General features: G+C 33.4%; 1 protein-coding gene across 3 annotated transcripts in view; it reads right to left on the reverse strand.

Moving 5' to 3' along the window:
- Positions 1–20,065, reverse strand: part of RBMS3 (RNA binding motif single stranded interacting protein 3) — an 835,235-nt gene that overhangs the window by 655,635 nt on the left and 159,535 nt on the right. For 2 of the 3 annotated variants that reach the window (XM_049766067.1, XM_049766065.1), the window contains exon 2: positions 9,447–9,619. In XM_049766067.1, coding sequence (XP_049622024.1) covers positions 9,447–9,619 — 173 coding nt within the window. The remainder of the gene's footprint in view (positions 1–9,446; positions 9,620–20,065) is intronic. The other variant, XM_049766066.1, reaches the window with a different exon arrangement.

Below are 20,065 nucleotides of genomic sequence, written 5' to 3' on the forward strand. Positions count from 1 at the left end.
CTTCATCCAAATTAACAAAATCAATAATAAATGAATTGTCAATGGACCAGTAAGATAATACTTTCCAGGATGCCCTGATAAAATGCAGGAAGATACTATTTTAAAATTTAGTATACCTATGTACTAGACAGGGAGATGCAAGAAAATGTAAAAATAGAGAAATTTAATGTGATTAAAATATTTAGAATCTCATGTTTACTCATCAAATAAATTCATATTAAATGCTTTTTTGCATCCCACGAAGACAGTATAGCAGACAAATGGCTTGCCTATCACAGAGCTGATAAGAGTTCTATCTCTGGCGTACCACAAGTTTCTAAGAGCCTGCTAGGAGTGGTTCTTAGCAGTCAGGAATAACCCCTGAATACAGCCAAGTGTGACAGCCCAAACAAACCAAAATATCAAGTAATCCAAAAATGATCAAAAGAAAATTTATTTTTAAGACTTCTTTCTAGTTGCAGACAAGTTGGCAACTCCTGGGAAAGTTTAAAATTCTACAGGAAACTAAAAACAAAGCATAAAAGCTCATTACTATTTAGATAAGGCAACTATAAATAGTAGTAAAAACCGGGATGAAGTACATTGGTTAAGATGCCTTATATTTAAATGTATATTTTACCCTACCAAATAAATTAAACTACTTATTTGATTTGTCTCATATATCTTTGTTCAGTTTAAATGTCTTGAATATTTTTACACATGGAAACAGGAAAAGTGACATGTCAGATTGCTTGGTAAGTTGTGAAACTCAAGCTTTTTCCATATCAAAATCTGCAATTTTTTTTCCATTTGGCTATAGGAAATAATGCATTTAAAGTTTTAATGTTAAATTTGATATACTCACAAATTATTTTATACTTAAAATATGTGTATGTCATACTAACTATAGCATATTCTCACACTATTCATTGAAAAAATACATATTGTCATATGTAGTACTCTTACTATTAAAAAGTCTGCATTTTCAAAAAAAAAGCTCAATACTATTATAAACTATAATACCTTAATCTAGTTACATTAAAAAAAAATAGGGTTAAGGATACATCCCAACTTATTTAGTGTCATTTGCCCCAATGGCTTTCAAACTTCTAAAATTATTTTGTCTAACTGGGCCCATACTAGTTAAATCGGAATTCTTGAATGATGAAATCTAGTTATTACAACTTTATAAAACTCCTCAAAGGAATTCTTTCTCTTGAACAGTCATAGATTTAAAAACTCACAACTTTTGTTACCCCTATTCTAATTTAATGAATATTTTAATAGTTATAATAAAGCATCTGCACTTTGAAGCTTGTGCCATGTTTTACATCCCAGTGGTATTATAAATTTGGACATATCCTTCCTGACAATCTAGACTTAATTTACTTAACTTCAGTGATGAATAATCATCTTTATAGTGTTTCTTGAGTATTGAATAAAGTACTATGAGGCCAAAGCTATAGCACAATTGATAGGGTGTTTGCCTTGCATGTGGCTGACCCAGGATTGGCCTGAGTTTGATCCCTGACATCCCATATGTTTCTCGAGCTTGCAGGAGCAATTTCTGAGTGCAGAGTCAGAAGTAAACCCTGTGCATGCCAGGTGTCACCCGAAAACAAAAAATAAATAAATAAGATAACATGAAAACACTAAAATTTAACAACCCAACCACTCTAATTTTATAAAATAAAAATTACATATTTAACAGTGTGAAGTAGTTAATCGGCGTTTAATTTAAAAAAACATCACTGTATTCATATTTCTCATTTACAATACCTTTTATCATGATGCCAACTTTAATACAATCCCTTCAGAAAGTTCTAGCTAGAGATTTTTCCTGCTCCCCCATGCTGAATGAACTTAAAATTAATTACTATTTATGCAGCAACAGAGTGAATTTCCTTTATAAAAAGAGCAGCGTGTGTGAAGTTAGTTGAAGTAGGATGAATTAAAAGGAGGTAAGTCTTAGGTGGGAGCTCCCATATTTAAATCATGATTAAAACACCTGGAAGTCAACTGCTTTGCCATACATTCATTACTGTAAGCTTTTCTTCTTGTTCAAGTTATGCTACCCAGGCATAATTCACTTTAAATCGAAGCTGTGAATCTCATTTGAACATTTACCAAAAAAGGAGAAACACCACAAGAAAAAGCAAGTGGGAGTTTGCAGAAGGTCTGCTCAAGCTAATCTCCTAACTTTTATTCCACCTACCCTACCCTCCCTGTTGGACCTCTGGTGATGATATATACAGAAAGTTAAATAGTGAAAGCAGACTCAAGTTTTATTTCAGCTCTAAGTCAATTACACATGGTAAGGGACATTTTTGAAAAAGGCACCAAATACAATCAAATCTTTTATCAATTTCATGTAACCTGTCACAATAAATTGTCAAACTGTTCAGACACAATTAAAAGAAATCAAGCCATCATGCACTCCAGGATAGGTAAATAGGAAAAATCTGACTGGAAATTTTCCGAGTTTGTTTTTTCTTACTGTGTACAAAAGATTTAAACATTATTTTAACAACACTGGCCTATTTTATGAGTAAATTTTTTATGTAATTGCTTTGAGGGTCAGAAATCTTTGGGATAGCAGGAAGTGAGTAGGAAGTAAAGGTGCTCTTTGAATATTTTTTGAATACTTTATCACATGTAATTTAAATAAAAGAACATCTATAAGGACTCAAAGGCATATTTAAATTTGTTGAGTCAGCTTAGATATGTCATGGTTTTATCTGTCAACTAAATAATAGGAGCAATTATATTTTCCAAGTAACTCTTAACAAAACAGTAAACTGTCTTTTAATTTAAAATTAATAAGCATTAATTTGCATGCATTACATATATACTTGTAAATGTTTGTTGTGTGTACATTAAATTTAATAAACTTAATCAAGAACTTTTTGCTTAATATATAAGGCATATGCAAATATTTTGGTACAAATTTTTAATGCTTACATACTTATTTTTTATTGTATGTTATGCAGAAATCTATACCTTCCTTCTTCCATTCTATCTCTTCATGTTTAGATAAACTCAAAGGATATATAGTCTAGATATTTTTTTTTTTTTGGTTTTTGGGCCACACCCGTAGTCTAGATATTTTATCCAGTTTCATCTGGTGACATGCCATGGAAATATCTGCATATTCAAGCAAATTCAGTTTTTATTATTTTTGTCTCCAGTTTTTAATACTACAGTATTTAAGTATTAATTTAGTTTTTAATACTGTGGCACTAAATATTTCACTGTCACCATTCATGATAGTGAAAAGATGAGATTAAGTAATAACTTATTTGATTCCAACTCAATGCTCTGTCATCAAAATTAGTTGACTGTCTCTCAGGTTCATGTTTCTTCACAGAAAAATTAATGTATGTAAAAAAAGAAACTGTCAGCCACAGGTAACTACTGCAACTAAAATTATTATTCTCTACATCATTCTCTATGGGCTTGCACTTAAATATGCTTCTTTATCACATGGAATTTCTTATATTAACTTTTAAGTTGGTATTATCATTTTGAAAAAATTTACTTTGACTTTGTTTCTGACAGTTACATGGTTTCTTTGTTTTGCTCCGAGGATAAAATAAAATGAAGCTGCACACAGTAGCTGTCAAAGAGAAACTGAGGCTTATTCTTTCATTTAATGTATCTCTAATCCACATTTAAAACATTCCTGCCATTTCTTGGGCTCTTTCTCAGAATGGAAGTTAACAATTCCCATGTATTTAGTCCCCAAACTTAGGCTTCTCAAGAGTAAAATACCAAATAGATAACCCAAAAAGTTCAAGAGTAGCCAGAATATCCTGTTAAATCATTAAATTTTCTGTATGATTCTTGTCACTTGATAACTTAACACAATGGCCCAGTTTATCTATTAAAATCCTACAAAATGAGCCAAAATTAACTTAGTCCTCTACAAAGTTCTTCTCAGCTGGGGAATTATTTTTTTATTCTTCTAATGTTAAACTTTTATATTTTATTAAAAAAGAGATTATTTTATCTTTCTTTAGGTTTCAGCTCATTTGCCCCATATTCCAGCTCTTTCTCTTTACCATAAACACACTGACCTTTATAAGTCTCTTGTTTTTGCTGTTTCCTTTAGTCACTGAATCTGCATATGTAAAGTTCTGCCTAGAATTTTCTTTCTCATTTGATAAACATATACCTCCTATAATTTTAGGTCAATTGTCACTTCCTCGGAGATGTCTACTCTCTGCTCTATTCAGATTTAATCTGCTGTTACACATATCAATATTTTTTGTATATTTTGTTGCAATTTTATATTAAATTTTATAAATATTTAACTGATAACATTTTTTCCTGTATTGAGCTCTAGTAGGCAAGACCTTTGTTTAAATTTACTCACCTTCAATCTTTAACACAAAATATTGTAATTATGCAGAAATCTGTAATTAAGCTTCAAAGGAGAGCACTTTTAAAGTTTCTTTGGATTTTTTTTAAGATATAGCTATTGCAAGGAGTGGCTGGGAGAACATTAATTTGCACGCACAGTCTACCTAAGTTAGATCCCTGGCATCCCAGATAGTTCCTGGCCCTGGCCAGGAGTAATTTCTGAGTGCAGAGCCAGGAGTGACCTCTGAGCACAGTCAGATGTGGCCCTAAAACACAAAAAACCAAAAATTTAAAAAAAGATATTGCAATATTATTACCAAATCACTTCAGATAAGGTTTATAATGCACTAGATTTATTATTTATTTTTTTGTCGGGGGGGGGGGGTCACACTCGGCAGCACTCAGTTCTTACTCCAGGCTCTATGCTCAGAAATCGCCCCTGACAGGCAGGGGGGACCATATGGGATGCCGGGATTCGAACCACCGACCTTCTGCTTGAAAGGCAAACGCCTTACCTCCATGCTATCTCTCCGGCCCAGATTTATTTAAAATGTACAAATAACTTTGTATAGAGTAAAATCACTCCTTAATCCTCTTCAGGAATGTTTTAAAGAGGACTCTTCAGTCCTCTTTTGTTTGATTTTTACTTGCAATCTAAGCCTAGGGTTTTTGATAATAAATGTGAATAGAATCTCTTAATATAAATTTGCTTCCAAATTATACACTGAGAAATTATGCAATTTATTGACTGTAATATCATTTTCTTGCTATCATTAGAATTAACACGGATATTGTTTTATAATAATAGATAATTTGATATATCTTTGCCTTTTTGTAGGTCTCTGTTTTCTGTTATTCTATTACTATGGATATTAGCAAATATTGCATTTCCTATAAGGAAATAGTAATTCTCAAAGTACTTATAATCTCATAAGAAATAAAATAAAAAGTAGAGCCTTATGGCAAGCTCTTCTAAACCTAAAATAATTAATTTTTTTCAGTGAAATTAATTTTATAGAGTCAAATACATAATAGTAAAATAAAATGTTTGGAATATATAGAAGACTGTTAGAGTAAAACAAAGTGCACCTTTAAGAAGCTGAAGACTAGACCTACCAAATATTTTTAGTAAAGCCTTCACAAGATGGATCTCTTAGACATGCAGATATTTTTTGACATAAGTTCAACTAAGGTTGTGAGAGCTCACAAAGCTATTTGCTACGTTTTAACTACATATAAAAAAGGAAGTTGGGCTATCACACAAAATAAACTTTTATCACAAATAACTTTCTATAGGAAAAACCTCTTCATATGACCTTTAAATATCTAATTACAGAGCATATGATCTTCTCTTAACCTGAAACACCTTTTTCTTATAGAAAACTCAAGTTTTCCATGAAACCAACAACAGAGACTGTGTGAAAAATAAAAGTGTATTGGCACTACAGAGAATGACCTAAATTGAACAAACTAGTTTGCCTAGAGCCTAGAGTTGGTATCATGCCAGGAAACTTCAGGGGTAGGGTCTCCTTGTATTTAGGCCAAAGCTTTTTCTTTCCATGTCCCTCATATTTTGGTGGGCCTATGCAAACAATAATTGCCACTCTAACACCATTTTTACTGTGCTCCTTTGACTCTAATCCTTAAGAAAAACAACCCACTTAAACTTTTGAAGTTAACTTAAGCTAATATGCATGTTCATGGAAATGTAAAAAAGTACTTTGCCTTCAATGTTCAAGGAGTTACATAAGTTTTATGGCTTTAGATTGCTTTGTGTGCTGCTAAGAAATATTATGTATTACAATCTGGGGACTTGAGGGACAAAGTAATTGTACGTGAGTTCTGTTTTATTTTTCTCAATGTTCTTTGGCTGAAAGTTCAAAGTTAAGATATCAGCAATGGGACTACTGAGAATTCTGTTTATAGGTGATTGTCCTTCCACTGTAACTTTACCTTGTCCTCTTTCTTTGCATCTTTGTTCTCATAATTAAAAATAAAAAATGAAAAAAAAGAAAACTCAAGTTTTCATTTCATGCATTAACTGAAAATACATATCCTCACTTTGCTCCACTGATTTTAGAAATTGCAAGTATGTAAATACTCAAACATACTTACCATGTAAATTATCTGATATTAATTTGATTGCCTGAGCACACAATTAGGAGGAAACTTCCTCTTTGTCCCAATAATATTTTACTATAAGAATGGAACCAATATTTAATAATCTACATATGTCAATCTCTTAATAAAATTTTTTCAACAAAATAACTGGATCAGTTCCAACTATGACCCTATAACAGCAAAAAAATTTTTTTTTAAAAATCCAGCATTTAATTTAGTGCTAAATAATGAGGGCCTTAGTGAAATACAGACATTGTTAGAGCAAAAGACACTTTGAAAATTGGAGTTTGGAAATATTTTATGCTCAAGGGAAATTAGTGTTAAGAGGGAATAACCATTGGTATAAACCTCAAACAATTTAGACAACAAATCTAGATCCCTTGGTTTATAATTCTCTTCTGTTATGTTGTCTAATCACAGTAGTTCTCTAAGATTACTTAGTACAGAACAATGTAAGTTATAATAACCGCATCATTCTAGAAATTAGAAAATTTACCAATAGTTAATAATAAATAAAATATGGACTGGGTTTTATTAGCTAGATGAATTAATAGGAACAAGTATTCTTACTCTGCATTCTCTTTCAATTTCCTTGTTATAATTAGGACGAAACACTTCATCTACAGCATTTACATTTTATGTAAATTATATATAATGAAATATAATATATACAATTTATATATAACATAATATATGTAAACAAACATTATGTATAATTTATATAATGTATTTCAAATGTATGGCACATATGCTACATATTATATAAATAATTTATATAGCATAAATTATATAAAACACATATGTTTTATATAATATAAATTATATTATATATGAATTTTATAAACATATTATGTAAATTATGGAAAATATAATTTATATATTATATGTAAATAAAATTATTATTATATGTAACTAAGTTTCTGAGTCATCACATCTCTTTAACGAGTTAAAATGACAGTAGGCTCTTGTTTCCACATTTCTAGTATGTTTCTATCTAGAAATAGTTGATGACCAAATATGTACAGTATGATAAAAATATAAATGGCATATTCATAAATAAGAGGAAAAATTCTTTTAATGTGTTCATATTTGATGTTCATTATATGTCCGCACTAAACATATTCCTCATCCAAATATGTAACAAATCATTAAAATAATTTCTGAACATGTTATATTGATTTCTAGCCCTCTAGTCAAATTGGCTCCAGTACCCTCCAACTCTGCAGGAAAATTGGAAATAATCAAAGTCCACAATTATCATATGAAATTCAAAGGAAGTTACTGATTTGAGTAAAGTTCATAGGATCACTGAGAAGGTATTAATATACAAAGTTCCACTTCAGCTGATATCATGCATGATTAAACTCCATGCTTTAGTAGATATAATGGCCTTAATATATATGTATATAAACATATATATGTATGTATGTACATATATATCAGAGAAAAAATTTCCCAAAGTCCATTAGGAAACTGAAAAGAAAGGCATATTTTAGGTTAAATGTAGTTTCTCTTAAAACAAACTCTCTGAGAGATATAACACAAAAAGAATGTAATATCACCAGTATTTTAACAAGGGATATTTATATGCTAATCAAAGATAACAGCATGCATTTTCATGTCCACTTCAATTATGAGATCCTTCGGTAGTCTCTAACATAAAACAAACATTCTTTTTCTTTCTTATTTCCAGAGACTAGTATTTAGTAGTTTAGATTTTTCTAACAACAGAAAAAATTAGAATTATTTACTTTCAACATTCAATCTCAATATTTTATAGGACTGGCTTAGTTCTAGCACATTTCTTTTATGTACAAATAGCTTTGAAATAAATACATTTTGAAGTTTTTTTTCATATGTTCTATGTAAATACAAATCAGTGAATAGCAACATAATTCCATGCCAAATGGTTATATAGTTATGTGTTTGTATTTTGGTCTATGCCACTTCCTGTTGTTTTAATATTTGTCCTAGTTTTAAAATCCAGAACAAATTCAAATAAATAATGTTTGCTTTGTTTTCTATTCCAATATTTTAGAGCTTGGAAAAATTACAAGATCAATATTCTTTCAATCTTCTTATAAAAGCATTGCAAAAGAGACAAAAAGGAACAATTGAGTAATAGTTTCACAAAATTCAAATATACCCAGCTCTGGCACAACACATGAAAAATAGCTTCACTACTATTACTTTGAAATTAACCATACAACAACCTAAAACACAAGACTAGAAAGGTTTTTCAATTTATTAGTCATCTAATTTTGATGGTAAAGTTAAATATGGTTAATTTATTTACACAACATAAGCATTAATAGTATAAGTTTTGGTCGATTACAAATGAACAAAAATGGTTTGCCAATTTTTTAGGAAATAAAAATTACCTGAGGAATATTCTTGGTGTAGAGGTAAAGAGCTTCATAGAATTCAGAGGTCGTTGTTTTCCAGGAAAGATAGAATGAACCATTTAATTTTTCTTTTACCTGTTCCTCATTGAAAATTACAAACTGACCAGTAAAAATCCATAATCTAGGGAGTAGTCATGCTTACATTGACCACTTCTCAGTTTCTTGAAATTGCTTTCAGATTTCTCTTCTGACAAAAGCATGCTAACCAGAATTTTACCCGTCACAAGATTTCAGATTCCAATTCAATACTTGCTTACCAACTTCCAGGTCTATACATGCGCTTCAACTAGCATTTATGTGCATCTCTACTCACAATATTGAAGATTACACACACACATACACACACACACACACACACACACACACACACACACACACAGAGGCACGCACGCTCACGCACACACACAAATCTATTGTCCAAACTAATCTTCATTTAAGACCTAACAATTATGTTCTGCTTACATGTCAGTTTTTCACTGACCAGGCATAGAGGTCAAAACACAAAATATTTGCAGACTGAATACATTTGGTAAAAACACATGGGTTAAAAAATAATGGAAAGAGGAGATAAGTGCTTACGGTTGGCATAGCTTGATTAGATCCTGGTCGGTGGTGCCTGGTGGAAGGCCTCGAATGTACAGGTTGGTTTTACTCAACTGCTCCCCACTGCTGTTGTTGCTGCTGTTGTTGCTGCTGCTGTTTGTGCTGGGACTCGGAGGAGCCATGGGGTGGGGAGCTGGTGCATAGGACTGCTGGAAACAGAAAATACTGTTACTGGACAAAACAAAGCCAGTACTGAATCACAGGACAGCAGAGCAATTTAGAAACGACACCACTTATTGGCCTTTCTAATGAAGGATAGCACATACATGTTTACATCAATACTCTATGAACAATACTTGCTCAATAGGAGACAAAAATGTTACGAGTAGCGTATGGTTTCTAAGGATATTGCTGACCATATCATGGTTTTTCTTAGTAAGCAATCATTGCTATTCTTAATAAAACTGTTGATTTTTGCATCAAAGGTCTGCCCCATCACATCTTTAATCACCTTTGGTTAGCTTTTATTTCTTTGCATCAACATTTTCTCCAAAGAATGTCTTCAAAGAATATTATTTTTTTCACACCATTACCCTCCATACAATTTCCTGATCACAGAACTGACTCAATGGTGTATCAATGAGAATGTAAGAAACATCTTACTTTTTAATTTATTTTTGGATTGAGGAGTTGAGTCACACTTTGTTTTGCTTGTGTAACATATTTGGGGTCCATATGTGGCACCAGGGATGGGATCTGGATTGAATACAAGAAATATAAGCACTCTGCCTGCTATGCTACTTCTCTGGTTCTTTTCTTTCTCTCATTACCAAATCTACTTCTGTATGTCTTTTGCGTGTAATACTGAGACACCATTTGTCCCTTGAAATTTCCTTAAAATTATTCTTATCATATGTCTCTATTAGGCAATACTGACAATTTATGATAACTTTTAGTACTTTTGTTCATTATGACATGGGAGTAATATCCTAGTTCTTAGCAACCAAATTCTAAGACAACTGTTTAGGCAGGAAAAATGCCTCTGAACATAGGCATCATAGTTCAGATTGTCCAGTTCAAATGATGAAATAAAGTACAACGTATGGGCTAATCAATATCTATTTACTTAATATTTTCCACTTCCTAAGCATTTTTGCAAATATTTCCATAACTGTAACACCTTTTAGTAAATTGCATGGTGACTAAAACAATAAATGTGTCCTCTGAATAGTTTAATGTATTCACTGGAAAATAATTAAACAAAGAAATGAAGAGCAAAACAAGGTTGATATTATTGTAGGGAAATTTTTTGCATGTAAATGAAGTATATGATTTATAAATAAGCGAAGCACAAAACTACTAGAGATAATTTATTTCAAATGCATATTGAATTTCTGTACTTTAAAGGAGACAGTGGTTAAGATACAAAGACTAACCAAAGAATGGGAGAAAAATTCACCTAATATTCATCAGAGAAGAGGTTAATATCTAAGATTTACAATGCACTGATTAAACTTTACAAGAAAGAAATTTAACCTCATCCAAAAATCAAGAAAACATACAGATGACCAAAAGGCACATAAAATGACTCCATATCACTAATCTTCAGAGAGAGGCACAGAAAAACAACAATGAGATATGATTTCACACCACAAAGTAGAACAAACATTGCTGGTAAGGATGTGAGTGGGGGAACTCTCATTCACTGCAGGTGAAAATGTTAACTGGTTCAGCCTTTTGGGAAAACAATATGGATCTTCCTCAAAAAACTAGAAAGTGAGCTTCCATTTGATACAACAATATCACTCCCAGGGATATAACCTAGGAACCAAAACCACCAGGAGTAAAGTCCTCTGAATTCATATTTCCATCAGAACACTATTTATAATTGTCAGAATCTGGCCCAGGTGCCTGGTAACAGATGAGTGGCTAAAGAAACTGCAGTCCAGGGGCCAGAGCAGTGGCGAAGAGCAGTAAGGCTTCTGTCTTTTTGGTGCTTGATTAGGATGGATCGTGGTTCGAACCCCAGCGTCCCATATGGTTCCCTAAGCTAGGAGCAATTTCTGAGCACATAGCTCAGAGTATCCCTGAGCGTCACCGGGTGCAGCCCAAAAAAGCAAAGCCAATGGAAGGAAGGAGAGAGAGTAATGCCTCTCATATTCCTTTTCCCAAGGAGTGCTTTAGCTATTCGAGGTTGTTTGTTGTTCTAAATGAATTTCAGAAGTGTTTGATCCATTTCTTTGAAGAATGTCATGAGAGAGAGAGAGAAAGAGAGAAAGAAAGATGAGTACTCAAGCCTATTGTAATACAGCTTAAAATTGGGGAAAGTAATGCCTCCTATATTCCTTTTCCCAAGGAGTGCTTTAGCTATTCGAGGTTGTTTATTGTTCTAAATGAATTTCAGAAGTGTTTGATCCACTTCTTTGAAGAATGTCATGGGTATCTTTAGAGGAATCGCGTTAAATCTGTACAATGCTTTTGGAAGTATTGCCATTTTAATGATGTTGATCCTACCAATCCATGACCAGGGTATGTGTTTCTATTTCCGCGTGTCCTCTCTTATTTCTTGGAGCAGTGTTTTATAGTTTTCTTTGTATAGATCCTTCACATCTTTCGTCAGGTTGACTCCAAGATATTTGAGTTTGTTTGACACTAATGTGAATGGAATTTTTCTCTTAATGTCTATTTCTTCTCTACCATTATTAATGTATAAAAAGGCCATTGATTTTTGTGTGTTATTTTTGTAGCCTGCCACTTTGCTATATGAATCTATTATTTCTAGAAGCTTTTTGGTAGAGTCTTTAGGGTTTTCTAAGTAGAATATCATGTCATCTGCAAACAGTGAGAGCTTGACTTCTTCCTTTCCTATCTGGATTCCCTTGATATCTTTTTCTTGCCTAGTCGCTATAGCAAGTAATTCCAGTACTACGTTGAATAGGAGTGGTGAGAGAGGACAGCCTTGTCTTGTACCAGAATTTAGGGGGAAGGCTTTTAGTTTTTCTCCATTGAGGATAATATTTACCACTGGCTTGTGGTAGATGGCATTAACTATATTGAGAAAGGTTCCTTTTATTCCTATCTTGCTGAGAGTTTTCATCAAGAATGGGTGTTGAAACTTATCAAATGCTTTTTCTGCGTCTATTGATATGACCATGTGATTTTTATTTTTCTTGTTGTTGATGTTGTGTATGATGTTGATAGATTTACAGATGTTAAGCCATCCTTGCATTCCTGGGATAAAACCTACTTGATCAAAGTGAATGATTTCTTGATGAGGCACTTGATCCTTTTTGCCAGGATTTTGTTGAGGATCTTTGCATCTGTGTTCATCAGGGATATTGGTCTGTAATTTTCTTTTTTGGCACCATCTCTGTCTGGTTTTGGTATTAAGGTGATGTTGGCTTCATAAAAGCTATTTGGAAGTGTTCCTGTTTTTTATATTTCATAAAAGGGCCTGGCCGGCATTGGTAGTAGTTCCTCTTGAAAAGTTTGAAAGAATTCATTCGTGAATCCATCAGGGCCTGGGCTTTGTTTTTGGGCAAATTTTTGATTACGGTTTTAATAGGCTTGAGTACTCAGAGAATGTTCCTCAGACATATAACCACCTAGTTTTTTATAAAGGAGCAAGAAATCCTAAATGGAGCAAGGAAAGCCTATTCAAAAATTGGTGTTGGCACAACTGGTTAGCCACTTTCAAAAAAGTGAACTCAGACCCCCAGCTAACACCATGTACAAAGGTAAAATTCAAATGGATTAAAGACCTTGATATCAAATCTGAAATTATAAGGTATATAGAACAACATGTAGGTGAAACACTCCAGGACATTGAGACTAAAGGCATCTTTAAGGAGGAGACAGCACTCTCCAAACAAGTGGAAGCAGAGATAAACAGATGGGACTATATTAAGCTGAGAAGCTTCTGCATCTCAAAGGAGATACAGAATACAAAGGCCACCCACTGAGTGGGAGAAATTATTCACCCAATACTCATCAGATAAAGGACTAGTATCCAAAATTTACAAGGTACTGACAGAACTATACAATAAAAAAAATCTAACCCCATCAAAAACGGGGAGAAGAAATGAACAGACACTTTGAATAATAAGAAAGGCAAATGGCCAAAAGGCACATGAAAAGATGCTCAACATTACTAATCGTCAGGGAGATGCAAATCAAAACTACTATGAGGTACCACCTCATGCCACTGAGATTGGCACACATCACAAAAAAGGAAAACAAACAGTGCTGGCGGGGATGTGGAGAGAAAGAAACTCTTTTTCACTGCTGGTGGGAATGCCGTCTAGTACAAACTTTATGGAAAGCGATATGGAGATTCCTTCACAAATTGGAAATTGAGCTTCCATACGATCCAGCTATACCACTCCTAGGAATATACCCGAAGAACACAAAAATACAATACAAAAAATCCCTTCTTTACACCTATATTCATTGCAGCGCTATTTACAATAGCCAGACTCTGGAAACAACCAAGATTCCCTTCAACAGATGAGTGACTAAAGAAATTGTGGTACATATACACAATGGAATACTATGCAGCCATCAGGAGAGTTAAATTTATGAAATTTTCCTATACATGGATGTACATGGAATCTATTATGCTGACTGAAGTAAGTCTGAGGGAGAGATAAAGACACAGAATTCATTTCACTCATCTATGGGCTTTAAGAAAAATGAAAGACATTTTTAACAGTATCTCAGAGACAAGAGAGATGAGGGCTGGTAGGTGCAGCTCATGACATGAAGCTCATCACATAAAGTGATGAGTGCAGTTGGAGAGATGATTACACTGAAAACTATCGTCACGCCTCAACTAGGCTTCAGTACATGTCCGCTAGGATCCTGTGGCCGGCCTGGGCGACGGCTTAGAGATGTCAGAGGGGTCTTCTCCACTCTTGGGGCCATACCCACGCTGCCTGTGGCTCCGGGTACCAGGCATCTATGAAGATGAGCACGGGAGGACCTGGGTGGCCTTTGTACGCAGAGTGAGCTTCTCCAACCAGTTTATCAAAAGGATCAATTGGGTGCCTAAGGTGCCCGGGGAACGCCCAATGAACAGATTAATTGTATCCTTGTGGAAGATTCCTATTCGTCTCCAAGCTCCACAGGGCATGGTCAATCCAGTAGTGGCCACACTGCCCAGGATGTGGCACTTGCACCCTGAGAGAAGGTACCTGGCCACCGATTCCAGATTCTGGGAGATTTTGGACTACTACCAGATGGGCTTCAGGGAGCAGCTGACCTTGGGCCTGATGACAGAAGACCAGTGACCAAGACCAGCTAGTGTGGCCACCCTGCACCTTTCAATATGCCCGTGATGTGTGGCTGCCCTGCATCTCTCAGTATAGCTGTGATGCATGGCTACCCTGTACCTCTCAATATGGCTGTGATGTGTGGCCACACTGCACCTCTCAATATGGCCGGGATGTGTGGCTATCCTGTACCTCTCACTATGACCATAACACATGTTCGCCCTGCACCTCTCAGTTTGGCTGTGATGTGTGGCTACCCTGCACCTCTAACTATGGCAGTAATGTGTGTCCACTCAGCGCCTCTCAGTATGGCTGTGATATGTGGCCATTGAGTCTTCCCCACTCTGCAGCAAGACTTTGTTGTTCTCATTCTCACCTTTGGCACCCAGAGTTTCTCTTGACACCCAGATGATCTTTTATCAAATAAATCACCCTTTTATAAAAAAAAAAAAAGAAAACTATCATAACAATGTGAATGAATGAGGGAAGTAAAAAGCCTGTCTCGTGTACAGGTGTGGGGAGGTGGGGAGGAGGGAGCTCTGAGAAATTGGTGGTGAGAATGTTGCACTGGTGAAGGGGGGTGTTCTTTACAAGACTGTAATCATACAACTATAATCATATTTGTAATCACGGTGTTTAAATAAAGATAACTATAAAAAGGAAAGAAGAAGAAAGAAAAAGAAAGAAAGAAAGAAAGAAAGAAAGAAAGAAAGAAAGAAAGAAAGAAAGAAAGAAAGAAAGAAAGAAAGAAAGAAAGAAAGAAAGAAAGAAAGAAAGAAAGAAAGAAAGAAAGAAAAAAAGAAAGAAAGAAAGAAAGAACAAAGAAAGAAAGAAAGAAAGAAAGAAAGAAAGAAAGAGAAAGAAAGAAAGAAAGAAGAAGAAAGAAAGAAAGAAAGAAAGAAAAGAAAGAAGAAAGAAAGAAAGAAGAAAGAAAGAAAGAAAGAAAGAAAGAAAGAAAGAAAGAAAGAAAAAAGAGAAAGAAAGAAAGAAAGAAAGAAAGAAAGAAAGAAAGAAAGAAAGAAGAAAGAAAGAAAGAAAGAAAGAAAGAAAGAAAAGAAAGAAAGAAAGAAAAGAAGGAAGAAAGAAAGAAAGAAAGAAAGAAAGAAGAAAGAAAGAAAGAAAAAAGAAAGAAAGAAAAGAAGAAGAAGGAAGAAGGAAGAAGGAAAGAAAGAAAGAAAGAAAGAAAGAAAGAAGAAAGAAAGAAAGAAAGAAAGAAGAAAGAAAGAAAAGAAAGAAGAAAGAAAAAAGAGAAAGAAAGAAGAAAGAAAGAAAGAAAGAAAGAAAGAAAGAAAGAAAGAAAGAAAGAAAGAAAGAAAGAAAGAAAGAAAGAAAGAAAGAGAGAGAGAGAGAAAGAGAAAGAGAGAGAAAGAGAGAAATAAAGAAAGAAAAAGAAAGGAAGAGAGAAAGAAAGAAAAAGAAAGGAAGAAAAAAGAAAAATAAAGAAAAGAAAAGAAACTGCAGTCCATCTACAAATGGAATACTATGCAGGTGTTTAGAAAAAGTAAGTCATAAAATTTTATCATACATGGATGAATATGGAGGTTATTATGTTGAGTAAAATGAGTTAGACGGATATAAGAAAAATAAAAATATGTTAATAATACCCAGAAACAATAGAAATGAGGATGAAGAGGACCAATCCATGGTAGAAAACTTGCCATAAAGAGTGGTGAATGTAAATGGTTGTAGCAAATGGTCCCTGTGACAATGATAATTAGAACTGATCACTGTGGACAAAAATAGGGTGCCTGGCCATTTATCACAAGTTTCAAGTCATGGATGGTTCTCTAGCCCTCATCTCTATTGTCTTGGGATATTATTATCATACTCTCTTTATCTTAAATCAATAAATGAGTATGGTTATTTTGGTTATTTCTTGTCCTCTGATTTATTTCATTCAGTATAATATTCTCCATATCATTCCATGTAAAAAAAATTTCATGACTTCATTTTTCCTAACAGCTGTGTGTTACTTCTCTCTTAAATGTTGTTTTATTTTTAGAGTAAGAACTCATGTAAACTTTCTTCTCAATGTCCACAGAGACTGTCCAATTTAAATATACCGGTTATCTTTATGTTCTTCCCACAAAACCCATGCCTCTGAATGCTGTTCTAAACACCTATATTTTGGATTGAAGGTCAATTCATAAAATAGTACACATTTTTAATTATTTTATTGTTTTTAATTAAAATGTGAAATTAATTATGAATCAGGTATCAAATAATACCACTCGACTCCATTTAGATATTATTATGACAATGATATTTGGAATTGATCACTCTGGACAAAATGGGGTGCTTAAGGGAAATAAAGTGATATACATGGAGAGATAGAAAGAAAGATAAGTGAAATGTCTGCCCCAGAAAATCAGGGGGTGGATGGGAGGAATGTTGAGGAGACTGTTCACCAGAAACTTGCACTTGTAAAAGTTGGAGTACATTGTTTGTTCATGAGAGAGTGTCATTCAACCATAAACAATTATGTACCATAGTGCTTAAATAAAAATAGCATATTGCATAATGTAGGTATGAGTATAGTCATGTAGTATAGTAACATTTGTGAAATATGTTTAGAGTAAACTTTCTCAGTTCAATTGGTTTAATCAATTCACAAATATTAAAACTCAATGTTAACACTTTCTAATTCTTAATATATCTGTGAATATATTAATAATATATATTATTATTATATATATTATTAATATAATAATATATATTAATATATATCTGTGAATATATTAATCTGTGAATGCTATAAACAAGAATTTATGAAGTCTAATAGATTCCATGTACATCCATGTATAGGAAAATTTCATGACTTCATCTCTCCTGATAGCTGCATAATATTCCACTGTGTATATGTACCACAGTTTCTTTAGCCATTCATCTGTTGAAGGGTATCTTGGCTGTTTCCAGAGTCTTGCTATGGTAAATAGTGCTGCAATGAATATAGGTGTAAGGAAGGGATTTTTTTTTATTGTATTTTTGTGTTCCTAGGGTATATTCCTAGGAGTGGTATAGCTGGGTCATATGAGAGCTCGATTTCCAGTTTTTGGAGGAATCTCCATATTGCTTTCCATAAATGTACATGGAATCTATTATGCTGAGTGAAATAAGTCAGAGAGAGAGAGAGAAAGACGCAGAATGGTCTCACTCATCTATGGGTTTTAAGAAAAATGAAAGACATTCTTGCAATAATAACTTTCAGACACAAAAGAGAAAAGAGATGGAAGTTACCGCTCACCTCATGAAGCTCACCACAAACAGGGATGAGTTTAATTAGAGAAATAACTACATTTTGAACTATCTTAATAATGAGAATGTACGAGGGAAATAGAAAGCCTTTCTAGAGTACAGGCGGGGGTTGGGTGGGGAGGAGGGAGATTTGAGACATTGGTGATGGGATTGTTGCACTGGTGATGGGTGGTGTTCTTTACATGACTAAACACAATCATGTATGTAATAAAATTGTTTAAATAAAAAAATAAAAAAATAAAAAGTAACATTGAATGATAAATATGTATTTTAAATTACAAAAAAAAGAATCTATAAAGTTATCTACATTGTAAGTCATTATTTTTAAGGATGATCAAGTCCTCCTTATACCTTTTCACAAAATACACACTTCAATCAACACAAGATTCCTGGAATATATGACAAATACACAGACCTAAATAAATTAATTTTTGGCATGCACAGAAGGCAGTGGTGTAGGGTGAGAGAAACTGGGTTCATCAGGAAATGTGAACTGGTGAAAGTTCTTGAATATTATATGATCGCACTCACTCATGAACAACTTTGTAATTGAGAAAATGACCTGTGTTATAAACCGTCTTGCAAACCATGGTGTTTGAACAAAGTAATTTTTAAAAATTTAATTTTAAAAAAGAAAGGATATTGTATAATCTTGCTTATCCAGACATATTACTAACCAGAACATCTTAAATAACATAAGAAAAATGAATTTATAACTATTTTAATGGTATAATGGGTCATAGAAACCACTTTCTTGGAGTACTTGCCCCAAGGTTCAATTCCCGGTGTCCCATATGGTCCTCCAAGTCAGGAGAGATTTCTGAGAGCATAGGCAAAAGTAATTCCTGATCATCATCAGGTGTGGCCCAAAAACTAAAACCAAACCAAACCAAACAAACAAACATAAAAAAACCACTTTCTATAAGGAATATAGCTTTCATGCTTTTAACAAAGTAGGAACATTTACATGTTAGTAAAAACTCATTTTCTATCATATAAAATTGACTTTGGTACATTGCTCAATATTATAATTACAAAATAATTTTAGGTGTGGTGAGGATTTACAGTTTGGGGTACTGGGTTATGTAGTGCATTCCTTTAATGGGAAAGGAGTTGCTATTAATTTGATATGGCAAAATAATTAGAACCAGAAAAAAATCAGCAGCATTTCAGAAGAGGGGCTCAGGTGGCCCTCTGATTGAAGGAAAGAGATACAGGATTCCTGTTGAAGTTGCACATGCTTGGCAAGTGATTTCCTTAGATGTTCATGTTTTATTTACAGAATATATCTGTGAGTGCCAGAGAATTATTATTGAGTGGGAACTTAAGTCCTTTTATGCACATGTTGGGAGAAATTCTTTTTATGAAAAGAAATAAATTGATTTTATATTTATTTTGGAAGATGCTATAGTTCTTGGAAACTGATCATTCTTAAAATAACTATTATTATAGTTACAAGTAAATTTTTGTGCTTCCTATAAATGTTATACATCATATTAATAACATACTGATAAGCCACACAAATCTTATTTTACAAATAAAAAACCAAATCATACCAGGGTTATATATTTTGATTCTTAATTGAATTCAAAGTATTAGGCTCCAGATTCAAGAAGGTCTCTCACAATCTTACTGAACTTAACCCTTTTAATTACATGATACAAAAAAATTTGTATAGGGTCCCCATGTAGCACACCCTTGTGGCTGGGACTCTTATAGAAGCTCTGGTGCATTCAAATATAAAAAGGAGGAAAAAATCATGATAAGCAGTTCAAAGTCAGAATGAAGGTTAACAACTCCTTTCTTTCTATAAGAACTTCAATGAAGTGCATCTTCAAATTTTATTTGAAGGTGAAGTAGCCATCAGATTTAAGCTTGCTGTGAGTTTTTCAAATAATGTCGAACAAGTGAGTCTATTTCTCAAGATTCAAGATTTGTTATTTAATAACAGGAAAATGAACTGGCTTGTAGATCATACTAAACAGTTGATTCATTTAGTGTACTTTGTTAATATGCCTCATTTTTCAAGTTTGAGACATGAATCAACTGTGTTTTTCTACATTCTTGTATTATGTGTGATTTGAATGTGTAGGGTTTACAGGGAGTGTCATTGCATTTTTTTTTACCCTT

This window comes from Suncus etruscus, chromosome 20, assembly GCF_024139225.1.
Source record: "Suncus etruscus isolate mSunEtr1 chromosome 20, mSunEtr1.pri.cur, whole genome shotgun sequence".
Classification (NCBI taxonomy): Eukaryota; Metazoa; Chordata; class Mammalia; order Eulipotyphla; family Soricidae; genus Suncus; species Suncus etruscus.